Below are 14,270 nucleotides of genomic sequence, written 5' to 3' on the forward strand. Positions count from 1 at the left end.
ATTAACGTCAAAGGAAAAAGTAAATCATAAGCTAATTCCCGGTAATGGTGCACAAATCAATTTTTTTTTTTTTTTTTTTTTTTTTTTTACTTTTTAAATCATTATTATATATTGAGTCCAAAATAATATTAATCAAAATATCATATTTAAGCGTATTTTATAACTAGGCAATGGCAGATGGCCTGCGAGTGTGTGTGTGTATGTAATAAATATATATATATATATATATATATATATATATTTTTGTATAATATATACAGGAATTTACATTTATATCGGTAGTCGGTACCGGCGGTTTCAATACCGATATAAATGATGTAAATTCCTGTATATATTATACAAAAAAATATATTGCTCTTATTTCGAGAAAGGTTTTTTTCCCTAATAATAGAGCACTGTATGGGATTTCTTTTTCTACAAAAAAGTACAAGTATATATATATATATACTAGCATTTCAGCCCGGAGTTGCCCGGGTGTTTGGAGGTGTGTGTTGAGCAAAAAAAAGAAAAGTTGTAGTAGGAAGGCAGGCTCAAAACAAAAAATGTAACGTCTTTACTGTTACGACCACCGCCAAACCGGAAGTGACATAGGTTTAAATTAAGGCTAGACAATCGAAAAGAGGGGATGACTTTCGAAAATATTGGGAAAAAAAGCGACCTCTCCCTGTTGAAAAGTGCCCAGATGAAGATGGAGAAATTAATGTTTTTAGCCAATTTTTCGGTATTTGTCGTCTGAAGGATCGAGCTTCAAGACGATACTGATCTTGTGAAAATCCATCGCCTTTGTTGAAAGTTTTAGGCAGACATACAAACATACATACAAACATACATATACACATTTATATATTGGTAGCTCAAATTTTCGACCGAAACTGATTAAAAAGCTTGCCTTATCTCTGAATACCCTTTATGTAATATTTCAAATGTTTAGACCAGAAATTGTCTGAGTAATTTGGTAGAGACCGAAGCGGTCAAATTTTATAAAAATTTGACCCCTATTATGACCCCTTAACATTTATTGTTTTGTGTTCAAATCAAGTTAGTAAATTAGATCCATGTCCAAGCAACCTATATCTAAAATTTCAAGTGTTTAGACCCAAAATTGGCGAAGGAGTTTGGTAGAGTTCTTAAAGGTCAAATCGTTGAACTTTGACCCTTTAACAGCCAAATTTCTAACCGAAAACAGATTAGAAAGATTTTCCCAAATCTCAGTGCCCTGTATATGAAATTTTGAGTCTGTAGACTGAAAATTGACAGAGTTATTGCGTAGGGAAATGTACACAGACAAACAGACACACTTTCACTTTTATAGCTTTATAGATATAATTTCCCAAAAACACCTAGCCTTGATGGAAGGGAGACTAAAACTTGCTACTATAGTTTCAAATGATCTGAAATAACAGCAAGGGGAAACTTGATTCCAGATATTTCTTATATGTTATGTCTTCCCTCTTTTGGAAATAGGGTACAATTATGAATATCTCCAGTATCAAATAATCTTTATACAATGTGAAATTTGTAAAAACCAACGAGGCGAAATATAACATATGAAAAATATTTGGAATCAAGTCTCCTCTTGCTGTTATTTCAGATCATTTGAAACCATCGCAAGTTTTAGTCTCTACTTCATCAAGACCAGAAGTTTAGGGAAATATCAGATATTTTTTAATTCATATGCAGAACTAGGAAAACATTTTATGGCTGTTAAAAAGTGTCAAAAATAGGCTCTGGATGATCCCCTTAATGTGTGACCTTAAGGGCAAATATCACATAGCTCACTACACAATTCAGATCATTAACTTTCCAATGAGCCTTCATTTGTTAATTTCTGATCAATGATCCCCTCCATTAATCCATCAAGGCCAGAGGCTTTGGGGAAACTACATGAAAATTTATTTACAAGCTTTTTGAAGATTATAATGCGATTTTAAGGTTAAAATTTTATGACAATTGATAAAAAAGAACCTATATTTTACTACCAATAACATGCCCAAAGTTGCCTACATTTGTATATATAGTGTCTTGCAGGCCAGCTTCAGTTTTGCTGTTTTGTTTGTCTCCTATGTGGCTTTGCCAGGCCATCTGCATGGCTTAATCCACCATTTTATATCTTAATTTGCTCCAGTTTGTGCGTATCCATTACACCTCTGCAATGTATTGCCTTCTGTTAATTACTTTTATATACACACTACACAATGCTTCAAGCAAGCTACATTAGCTTCTTAAAGTTTGCTCATGATATAAAAAAATAAACCCTGACACTTATGAAAATAAACTGGAAAATTAGTATAGCTTTTTGTTGAGATATTTCTTTAATATGTTTGTCTGCATAAATATTGGATTAAACATTAAATATAAGTTGCTCACTGATATCAAAGAAATGAAGGTACATGCTTTTTTAGAAACAGTATCCTATTGTTCAAGCATCAAAAATCTTATATAAGATAACATTTTTAGTACTTGTTACGGAAGATATGTGACCTCACCTGATGTGGCAGCAAAATTTCTAAGCTTCCCTATTTTTTTTTTATTCTGTTTCTGTGTGAATAAAAATTGTATTTGTGTCATTTAGATTAATCAGACAATTGTTCTCGGCTTGAGTGCTATCTACACAACATTTCGGTCAATGTAATTTCCAACCTTTGTCGGGTGTAAAATTCACCATGTTTCAGCAGGAAAAATAAGAGGGTAACTCTGCACACTTAAGGTTTCAAATTTTTGGATCTAGTTGGAAGTAAGTTTATACGTATTATAAAAAAAATCTAATTATCAAGGATCATAGGGTGTATAATTTTTAACTTTATGATTAAATTTTTAATCAAATTTATCAACCAATTGTAAGTTCTTAGAAACATCTATATATATAAAAGCGAAAATGTGTGTGTTAGTGTGTGCACTTTTTCTGTATATCCGCAAATGGCTTTTTTTGATGGGGCAATCGGTCGGCTCACTTCTTAAAACTTTTTATATGCTGTCTAAATCATAATATCTACGACTTAAGAACGGGGGATCGCGTCTATCTTTAATTTGCCCGACTTTTTCACACTTTATTTTCCAACTTTGCCTCAAGGTTTCGGGTTCAATCCTACCTACCTACCAAAACGTTTTTACCCCCTCCCCACACACACACAAACACACGGGAAACAATTTTTTTAATAAGTTTTAACGTTTTTTTATATAATATTTAAACAGGGTTATTACCGTTTATTCTTTTGTTTTGATTTTCCCCACCCTCACACACACCTATAAACACCCGGGCAATGCCGGGTACCCCTGCTAGTCTATAATGTAAATCTCACCTGTCCGTTTGTATGTCTGCCTAAAACTTTCGACAGAGGCAATGGATTTTCATAAGATCAGTATCGTTTTTAAGTTCAACCCTTCGAACAACAAATATCGAAAAATTCGCTATAAACATTAATTCCTTCACTCTTAACTGGGCCATTTTCTACAGAGAGGGGTCGCTTTTTTTCTCCGATATTTTCGAAAGTCATCCCCTCTTTTCAAATGACTAGCCGTAATTTAAATCTTCACCACTTCTGGTTTGGTGATGAATGCAACAGTAAAGACATCAAATTTTTGGGGGGTTTTTTTTCACATTCTTTTCCTCCTTTGCAGTACAGGTTTGAGTCAGCCTGCCTACTACCACTTTTTTTTTTGCTCAACACACACCTCCAAAAACCCGGGCAATGCCGGGCACCCAGGCTAGTGATATATTAAAAACTAAGAGGTTGCTTGTTTCAGTATGATTAATCGCATGTTATCCATTTTTTAATAAGATTTATTTATTGATATATTATCATTATGACTGATGGGAGATAAAAAAAAAAAAAAAAGAGGGAGGAAAGGAAGGATGGAAAAAGGGGGAAGAAAGAGCAGGGAAGAAAAGAAAATTAAAATTTATATGTGAGAAGAAAAAAACAGACATAGTAGAGGGGGACATCTGAAAAAAAATAAGGTGATTATTGGGGATTATCTCACTTGAGCGCAATGAGTATTTGTAATAAAAGAAAGGAGGTGAAAAAAACTTAAATGATTTCTAAAGGGGGAGTTCTGCCAAAACATGTCAACTGATAGAGATTGGAGGTTACATCGACTGAAACATTGTGCAGATAACACTCAAGATGAGAAAAATTGTCCGATTAATCTAAATAATAAAAACATTCATACCTCATCTAAAAAAATTTACAACTGTAAAAATATATTATTGAACTGCTATTCACTAGTAGTAAATGAAAAGATGTTTTATGAGTAGTACTTGCATTTGCTAATGAAAGCAAACAAGATAGCCAATGTAACTTACATTTGATGCAGGATGAATCATATTTTAAAAGAAATTAAATCAGATTACATTTTATTCTTAACAACATGGACCAACATTCAATAAAAGAAAATGGCTAGCTAAAATCAAATATCTATTGTCGGAATCAAAGTTATCAATGCCAAAAACAAACTGACCAACTTCATTATATGGATATATTCAAATGTGCATTTTTATTCATATATATTTGTTATTATTTTTATACACAAATATTTTATCTGTATACATCTATTTTTAATTTTGTACATTTTTTTCGTGTCTACACATATCTATATATTTTTATGTAATCATTTTTATAACAATTTTGATCTTTTTCTTGTTTCAGATTCGTCTGGATGAGCTCGTTGACAAATGGTCCGGCTCAATTGAAGTTGGTGTTACAACACACAATCCAACACTACTTGATTTCCCGCCAACAATGACGAACATGCGTTCGGGTAAGTGTAAGTTCGCATTTTTTACTATTTTATTCCACAATACCACATTCACTTAATGAACATAAACTATTTAAATATCCCCGGGTCAGATGAAAATATTTGTAATTAAAAAAAAAAAAAAAAAAATTTTTAATATGCGATGAGGAAAAAGAAAGGGTGATGTTTTAGATATTTAAATAATGAACGTTTCATCTAAGATCATCAAAATTGAGCAATGTTGAGACTGGTTAGTATTTAGATGGATGATGATTAGTGAATATTGAGTCCTGGTCCTAATTGGCCTAGCAAGCCGAAGATTATCTACTAATCATTAATTACAACAAACACAATAAACAGTTCTGAGCCACTTCTTGTGATCTGTTGCAAGGAAGATTAAATCTGAACAGTATATGGAGATGTATACACGCATAAAAATAGACTTCATTGATATGATCACACTGAAAGAATGGATAAAAGTTCTTTGGTTAGTAGATTTTTTTAATATAAAAGAATCACTACTTATCAAGGCCTGTAAGCCACTTGAGGATAAGGGTTAATGAGTGTACAGTGGTCATTGAGTCAACAGTGTTGTAATCGTTAATGGTGGTAATGGGCATAATTTAATTATTTAAGGTGATGACTCAACAAGAACTTGTTTACATTGGACTTGAAGATGACCATATTGTAGTTAGCTGGAAAGCAGGCCGGCAGAACAGAGTTCCACAAACATGAAATTCTAGAAAAGAAGCTTGGTTTATGGAATCTGTATTTAGATTTAGGCACAGATAGAGATTTGGGGGGGGGGGAATAATAGCTAGTCGAGTGTTTTTGTGAAAGTTTGGCAAGAGGGAAGTATAGATGTAGAACCGTTGTGGTAGCATGGTTGATTGGCAAGAGAAGATCAAAGAATACATGGGAGGAAGTGATAAAGATGGAGTTGAGAGAAAAGGTTATAAAGACCTGACCAGAGATAGGTTAGTTTGGAAATCAGTTCTTTAAAGCCCTCCACTGCATGTCAACATGTAAAATTAACATTTAACTGATGATGATGATAATGATGATGATAAAGATCATCTCAACAAAATTTTTTTTTTTTTTTAATCATCAAGTCATAATTGTCACGTTTCATGGCATCATAATATCAAAGAATAATTCACATCTTGTGGCTGGCACTGTCATTCTCTCTCAAATGGTTGGAACCTAGAACTTGCCAACTGCATTCCTGTGTAGAAAAATTGGTTGGCTGTGGATGGCAAACTAAGCATGGGTTTCTAGTGGCTGTACTTTAGGTGGACAGTGAGAAATCTTATCCCTTAGCTGTTCATGTTGAGCTGTAACTTCAACACGCATAAACAAATTCCCTCACGCATATGCACACATACACAGAAACACATATATGCAAACTTGCATACAATAAAAATTAAGAAAAAAAGCACATTGAGGAAATTTGCCTTAACAATGTATAAATTGCAAAGGTCATCACCCTTTCTCAAATACTTGCAATCTTTTCAAATAAAAAATAAATTATAGAACTTCCAATCTGGGGAACATAATACTGCAGGATTGTTTCCCAGCTGACTACAACATAGTTGTTTTTAAGTCCAGTGTTAACTTACTGAGCTGTCCTCTTAAATAACCAAATTCTGCCAATTCCAATCCTTTCATAATATTGTTTACCATTCAGCTCATTAACCCTTATTCTAAAGTGGCCTTGTTAAATGGTGACTCCTTAATCTAAGAAGAATGTATCCTCCCTGAAAGCGTGACAAGATTATAAATGTTGACATAAAAATGCATATCTAGGCTAGTGTAGCATAGAAAACCTTTGAGATAGCCAACCAAACAAAAAATGCAGTTAAAAACATGCACAATGCTGCATATTTAGCTCTGGTGCATAAACGCATGCTACAAACATCAGACATGCTTTGGGATAAATATTTAGCAATGTATGAAGTTAGCGAGGTTAAGTGAGCCTTTGGGCTACCCAAGAAATGGCTGACATTTTTTAAATAGTAATGCCCTCATGTATATGAGGTTTCATGCTTTGATTATGATCCACTTACAATTTTCCAAAACTATTGTTCATATCAGATGATGGATTTTAGGATCAGTCAGTTTTTTATGTCCATAGATTAACAGCTGATAATGTCAGGTTCAAGTGATATCTATATATTTCATTGTTTTTGAGTTTGGTGGTAAACATTCAAAATGATGCATGTTTAGTGTGTTGCATAGTCACAATACAAGACAAGCCTGCAATGGGAGAAATATTTAGCTAGGGGAAGAGAGACAACCCTAAAAATTAGTGACAGCCAAAAGAAAGCATGCTGAAATAATCAGGGAATGCATAGAATCGCAACAAATAGGAACTCATGATTTCTGGAAAACCTATAATAGTGTAGTGAATAAAGGGTAATCAGTAATTCCTCCACTATCCAACAACCAGAAGGTTGCATGCGCGGCAACCGAGAAGGCTGAACTGCTTGCCCAGCAATTTGCCTCCAACTCCACCTTAGAGCCAACAAACAACTCCCTCCCAAACTTTCCTATGCGGACTGAAGCCACACTAGATGATGTAAAAATCACCTCTTCTCATGTCCATATCATAAAAAACTCATCATAAAAAACTCAGACACCTTCAAGGCATGTAGGCCTGATCTCATCCCTGCTATACTAATTAAGAAATGCTCAGCTGAGCTAGCCCCGTACTTTCCAAGGTCTACAATAAATGCTTTGCTGAATCTTGCTTCCCTAACAGTTGGAAGATGGCCCCTGTGGTACCAGTATACAACAATTCTCGTGAAAGGACCAACTCTCTCAACTATCGCCCAATCAGTATCCTCCCCCCTTTTCGCTAAAATCTTTGAGACCTTAATTAATCAAGCACTAATCCACCACCTCGCAAAAGCAAATCTTCCCTCTAATAAACAATATGGATTTAGGCAATGTCATTCTACTGTATCTTAACAGTCATCTCTGAATGCATATACCATGTACTGGATAAAGTGGGCAAAACCAAGCCTGTAGCCCTTGATATATCCAGGGCCTTTGACAAAGTCTGGCACGAAGGGTTGCTAATGAAAATTAAATGCTACGGTATAACTGGATGTATACTAAATATAAATAGATCCTTCTTAGACAATAGGACCATCTAGATTGTCATTGATGGAAGTATATCCAAGCAGCATAATATTAATGTTGGAGTTCCTCGGCGGTCAATCCTTGGACCGCTATTATTCCTGATATTCATAAACGACTTCCCTGATAATATTGTGTCCGAGATGGGTATATTTGCTGATGATACAATGCTCTATTCATGCATGAGGGAAGAACAGATGTACATAAATCTAAGACAATGGCAGAATTGTTAGAAAATGACCTCCAGACCGTAGTGGAATGGGATCGCAAATGGATGGTAACATTTAATGCTAGTAAGACTAAGTTGCTCTCTTTTAGTAATTACAAGACGCCTTTCCAACCACCTATATTCATGACAAATAACACCCTACCTGAGAGTTCTTCCTTCAAACTCCTTGACCTAACATTTGCGGGTAATATGAACTGGAACATTGAAGACATTGCGAAGGCTGCTGCGAGGAAGGTGGGTTCCCTCTATTGAGCTAGAGGACTACTCACATCTGAGAGTGTCCTGTACCTCTGCAAAGCCACTATTTACCCATGCGTGGAGTATTGTTGCCACATCTGGGTTGGTGATCTACCACTAGCCTCTCCCTCTTGGATAGGGTCCAAAAAAGAGTTTTCAATCTAATATATCCCACTTTATCAACTAAGCTCCAACCCCTGTCCCATTGCCGCAATGTTGCATCTCTGTACCTATTTTACAAATATTTTAATTGAATGTGCTCTGATGAACTCATTGCACTTGTGCTCCCTCGACATACATATCCCCGAAAAACCTGCTTAGCAATAAAATCTCACCCGTTCACTGTTGAGGTCCCTAAATGCCAGAAAGTTTCTAATAGTTTCTTCCTTCGAACAGCTAAACTTTGGAATTCCCTTCCTGCTACCTGCTTTCCTGGCTGTACTGATATGTAGAAGTTTAAATGTAACGTAAACGAACATCTTGTTGATCTTTCCTAGACATGGTCCCAAATAATAGCCCCTTACGTCCAAGTGAAGATATGCCTTGTTAGGAGTGAACATGATTAAAAAAAAAAAGAAGTTGGTTATCCTTTTGAAAGAATAATGGTTTATTGTAAATGAGGGCTCACACTGAGAGAGAAAACCATTTTAAATTCTATAAAATTTATGTTCACTCCAGATAAAAGGCGTAAAAATCACCAATGTATCTGCAATGAAATAAAAAAAAAAAAACATATTTGAGAAAAAATAACTGATGTCACATCTTTCTCCCCCAAAAAACGAAACCAATGAAGAAAAACAGTGTCAAAGGAAACCCTCTAACATAACCATCTAACAAAAGAAACCTGAAGAGTTCCCAAATACATTCTGTGTACATCCGGGATTAGCACTTTCCGCTCTTGTTCAGTATCGTTATAGATACTATCACCAGGGATCTTCAGTTACCTGTCTCTTAGATGCTTTTCTATATGGACAGTGTTATCCTGGTTTCCAATAATTAACTCTATCGATAAAGGCAAGTACAATCCTAGAACGACTAGTTTGTGCAATTCAGCTGGAGACTGAACAGCAGAAAAACTGCATATTTGACAACCGATAAATACGACGAAGGAATCATCCAAGTTAGTGGCCATCTTCCCAGGATGAGTGGTTTCAACTATCTCAGTTTAGCAATCAGCATCAACTACAGTATTCATTACTGAAATCAATACTGAATGATTGAAATTGTGTACTGCCACGGGTATTCTCTGTGATCCATAAATTCAGCAATCGACTTTAGTCCATGGCCTACTAGACTGTTGTGTGACTTGTTACATTGCTTCTATTTAGTGCTGGCTGTCGACAAAGAAAAAGTCTCAATCATGAATATGAAGAGCAAACTTCATAAAATCTGAAATGTCAATATTCTGCAAAATAAACAGGAAATCTTGATAAAAGCCAGTACCAAAACTTGGGAACTTTAATAACTATTTGCATGTGCTAAACTTCTTTTATTTTTAAAAAACTGCTTATTTGTTATTTGGTAAAGGAATATTACTTTCAGAGTTCTCACATGATTTTTGCTTTTCTTTTAATACTTTTAACTGTTCTGAGGTCATTTTGAGTCACTGCCAAAATTGCTGCATATTTATAACCTTTCTTTGGCTGGTCATTGATACATGAGTCACACTTCAGACACAGTATGTATCCGTTCAGGATCCATTTTTGATAATCCATCTGACAGAAATTGGGCCACTTTGTTGGCCTTTTATTTGTCCGGCTATGGTATTAAGTCTTAGATAATCGGAAGAGATCCATCAAGTTTTTTTTTTTAATATATTTTTTTTACCTTAATTTTAAAGGCTTCTGAATTTTAGCTTTTATTTGTAACTTCAAAATTTATATATTTTTTAATCAACATTTTCTTGAATGTAAAAAAAATTGAGCTCTGTTTTTAGATTTTAACATGTTTTTCTTTATAAGTGTTTCATGTAAATTTTGGGGAAATATTTATTTTAATATTTTAACCAGTTTTATAAAAAAAAGAAACAATTTTATTTTCTTATTTAAAAACATTTACTTTAATGTTCTTTTACTTTTTAAAAGAAATTTTTATAATTTGTTTTAACATTAATTGCAATTTTAGAAATTTTATTTTTGGTGTTTCTGTTTTTATTTTTCTCTGAGGTGGGAGCAGTAATAGTGTTGTGCCATACTTTTCTTTTTTATTTTAGATGTACGTTTATTTTTTAGTTATTATTATTATTAATAATATCATTGTTATTATTTTTGAAAATTTTTATTATTATTAAATGTCTTCATTAATTTCAGGTACCATAATGATGAGCGGATGTGGAATACTCACCAATGGGAAGGGCACGAGGAGAGAATATGGAGAATTCAACCTGGATGATCTTGCGGTAATATATGCATGTTTATATATTTAATATTTATTAGTAGAACTCTTACAAAGTTTATCAAATTGTTTCAGCCTCCACTCAGTCTTTTGCTTTTCTGAACTCTCACAAAATTATCTCTCTATTAAAAATGTCTCTCTTCTTCCCCCTCCTGATTGGTGAGAAATGGGGTTGACTTTGCCATGGTGGGAAGCAGGTAAACAAATCCTCAGATTAATATAAAGTTTTTGTTGTTGCTTTTTTAAACTTGCATATCTATTTTGAAATAGTTTTGAAAAATTAATTTTATTTTTACACATTAAAAAATGTCTTTATAAAAATCAAAATATCAAAAAGAAACTTGATTTAATAAATATAATGCTTACTTTATTTTAAATTTAATTAAAGAATGAATGAATTTAATTGAATAACAAAATGTACATTCATAAAATTTTTACACGATTAAAAACAATTATAGGATAAATCTTTACAGTTCTAAACAGTAAAACATTTTTTTTATTTTTGTAAAGGTAAAAATAAAATTCCATCGACTTTGGGCTTGCAATTAGTAATTTTCAGTAGTTTCCACACATTCAAACACATATTGTTTTTTCCATTGTATTAATTTAATTTAACTTCATAATTTATTATTTTTACTTTCTTTAGTTAAAGTTCCTGTCATTTATTAAATTTTATTGAGAAATTTATTTATAATATATATATATATATATATATATATATATATATATATATATATATATATATTAGTAGAGATTTAGAAGGCTGTCACAATGCAAGGAATGAAATATAATCGTTGTTGGTAAAAGAAGACGAGACAAGTGGCAATTTACAAATCAACAAGTACATACATATATATATTTATTTATTTATTCAGTTGTATTAGGTAAAAATGTCTTACTTGTTATGTCTGCGACAATATCCATTATTAATTTCGGAAAAAAATTCTTTTTTCAAATGGTGGACGTAACAGATTGATTCAAAGCATGCTAGATGGTGGAGCGGAAGTTGGATAGCTGTGTGGGGCCTCGGAGCAAATGTGAGGAGGGGAGGATTTATGTATGGTCTGATTAGGTAATTAACATGTTTATATTTTTATTTATTTATATATTTTTTTAGTTTATAACTTGTTGCTTAAGCGTGAGCTTTTTTTAAATTTTGTATGTTCTCTATTTTGTTGTCTTTATTATTTTTTTTTTTTTCTGCTGATATGTGGGATGCCTTTGTTTATCTAGGTCACGTAGGTCACAAGTAGGCTGCGTCCGGTTAGCTTTTGAAGGATAAAAGTAGGGGTGGGATGTGAGGGGAGGTGGGGTGCGGGGGGGGGGTGCTCCCAGTCGGCTGCTGGGTGTTTAGGTTAGTGTTGCCAGGAGTAGAAAGATAGGTGGGGAGGGGGGCACTGGGATGACATTCCTTGGGAGTTGTTAATTTAATTATTTCCATAGAATTATAAGTGGTAATAGATATGACATTTTTTTTTTCTATTTAATTCTTTATTGTTATTGTTTATTAATTTATTTGTGTTTGTTGTTAGTGTTATTATGGTTTGAATCGGTGGGTTAGCTTAAATCAAAGGTTTTTTGTTTTTTTTTAATTGGTTTATGTTACTTCAGTTAGCTATTTTTTTTTAATTATTTTTTTGTTTTTAATACATACTGCTGTTTTTTACTTATTTATTAAATTTCTTTTATTATTTGTTATTTTATTTATATATATATATGTATATGTATATATATATATATATATAATTTACTTTTATCCTTCAAAAGCTAACCGGACGCAGCCTACTTGTGACCTACGTGACCTAGATAAACCAAGGCATCCCACATATCAGCAGAATAAAAAAAAAATAATAATAATAAAGATAACAAAATAAAGAACATACAAAATTTAAAAAAAAGCTCACGCTTAAGCAACAAGCTATAAACTAAAAAAATATATAAATAAATAAAAATATAAACATGTTAATTACCTAATCAGACCATATATAACCCCCCCCCCTCTCACATTTGCTCCGAGGCCCCACACAGCTATCCAACTTCCGCTCCACCATCTAGCATGCTTGGAATCGATTTGTTACATCCACCATTTGAAAAGGGAATTTTTTTCCGAAATTAATAATGGATATTGTCGCAGACATAACAAGTAAGACATTTTTACCTAATACAACTGAATAAATATATATATATATATATATATATATATATATATAGACATATATGTATGTACTTGTTGATTTGTAAATCACCACTTGTTCTCATCTTCTTTTACCAACAAGGACTATATTTCATTCCTCGCATTGTGATAGCCTTCTAAATCTCTACTACATTCCTATCCCACACAATGCTTCAAGCAAACTACATATCAATCCTATATATATATATATATATATATATATGACATTAAGAGGAGATAGATATATATAAATACCCATTCACACAAACGTTTTCATGATAAAACTAGAACCCAGAATTAGATTAAATCAAGCAATTGCATCAACAACGGACAATGCCAAACCCAAAGTGGGTTTCAATGTACTGCATCTCATAAATCACATGCTCCGACATAGGCGCGAACGCAGGTCGTCGCACGTGTGAAGTGTGCAATACTGACGACCTAACCATATGGGCTACGGCGCAATCTGTTGGCTATACCTCGATTTTAATTTTTATATTTTATCTAGTTCTACATTCTACTATGTGGCAAGTAACGCGTCTTATACAACTAAGATAGTTACTGCTGGTATGCAGGCGATAGATATCACATCTACAAACATTAACTGAAATTAGCTGACTAAATATATTTATGTCTGGGAAGTTTTTTAATTCTTAAAATTATATAAAAAAAAATTATTTAATTTTTATATATATTATTGGAAAACTATTTAGTCAGTCATTTAATCACCTGCAATCGCTGCATCAACTTGATTTCTTGAATTCACAATAGTCCTAATGTTATTTCAGAGATCATCAGTCATCTACCATGAAACACTGTTTTGGGGATGTAAAAACAAAACAGTATATTAAATCATGGCCGCCTAGCAGTGTTGATCAAACACCACCTTCCTGAATCATAAGAACAAAAAAAATGTTCCGAATATTGGATCTAGTTTCTTGTTCCAGATTAATTCATGCTATCGAAAAATTGTCTCCCTTATCTGTGACACTCATCCTTATCTCCAAATTCAAAATGGATATATTTTTTTAATTTACCAGTTTGTTGTATTTATACGATTCGGATGAATCCATTATTCTACTTATCACCCCCTGCTATTATTAGTACTTTATTTATATATATTTATATATATATATATATATATATATATATATATATATATATAAAACTGAACATCTGTGTATGTGTGTGTCTGGTCATGAATAGGCTCCTATATGGTTGATTATTATAGAAAACTGATATAATGATAGAAGATGTATCGAGACACAGGAATGGGTATGTTTGATCTGGCATGATTCATTAAAATTGTGGGGTCTGTGTACGCGCCTGGTCCACAAAGTATAAGTATGTTTTAACTTAAAT

At 33.0% G+C, this 14,270-nt stretch overlaps 1 protein-coding gene across 2 annotated transcripts in view; it reads left to right on the forward strand.

Annotated features, from left to right (window-relative positions):
* LOC145268445 (neuralized-like protein 4) overlaps window positions 1-14,270 on the forward strand; it is a 164,551-nt gene that overhangs the window by 44,572 nt on the left and 105,709 nt on the right. The window contains exons 4-5 of one of the 2 annotated variants that reach the window (XM_080124008.1): window positions 4,647-4,764; window positions 10,651-10,739. In XM_080124008.1, the coding sequence (XP_079980134.1) occupies window positions 4,647-4,764; window positions 10,651-10,739 (207 nt within the window). The remainder of the gene's footprint in view (window positions 1-4,646; window positions 4,765-10,650; window positions 10,740-14,270) is intronic. The other variant, XM_080124009.1, reaches the window with a different exon arrangement.

This window comes from Euprymna scolopes, chromosome 43, assembly GCF_053919585.1.
Source record: "Euprymna scolopes isolate OS-2025 chromosome 43, ASM5391958v1, whole genome shotgun sequence".
Lineage (NCBI taxonomy): Eukaryota > Metazoa > Mollusca > Cephalopoda > Sepiida > Sepiolidae > Euprymna > Euprymna scolopes.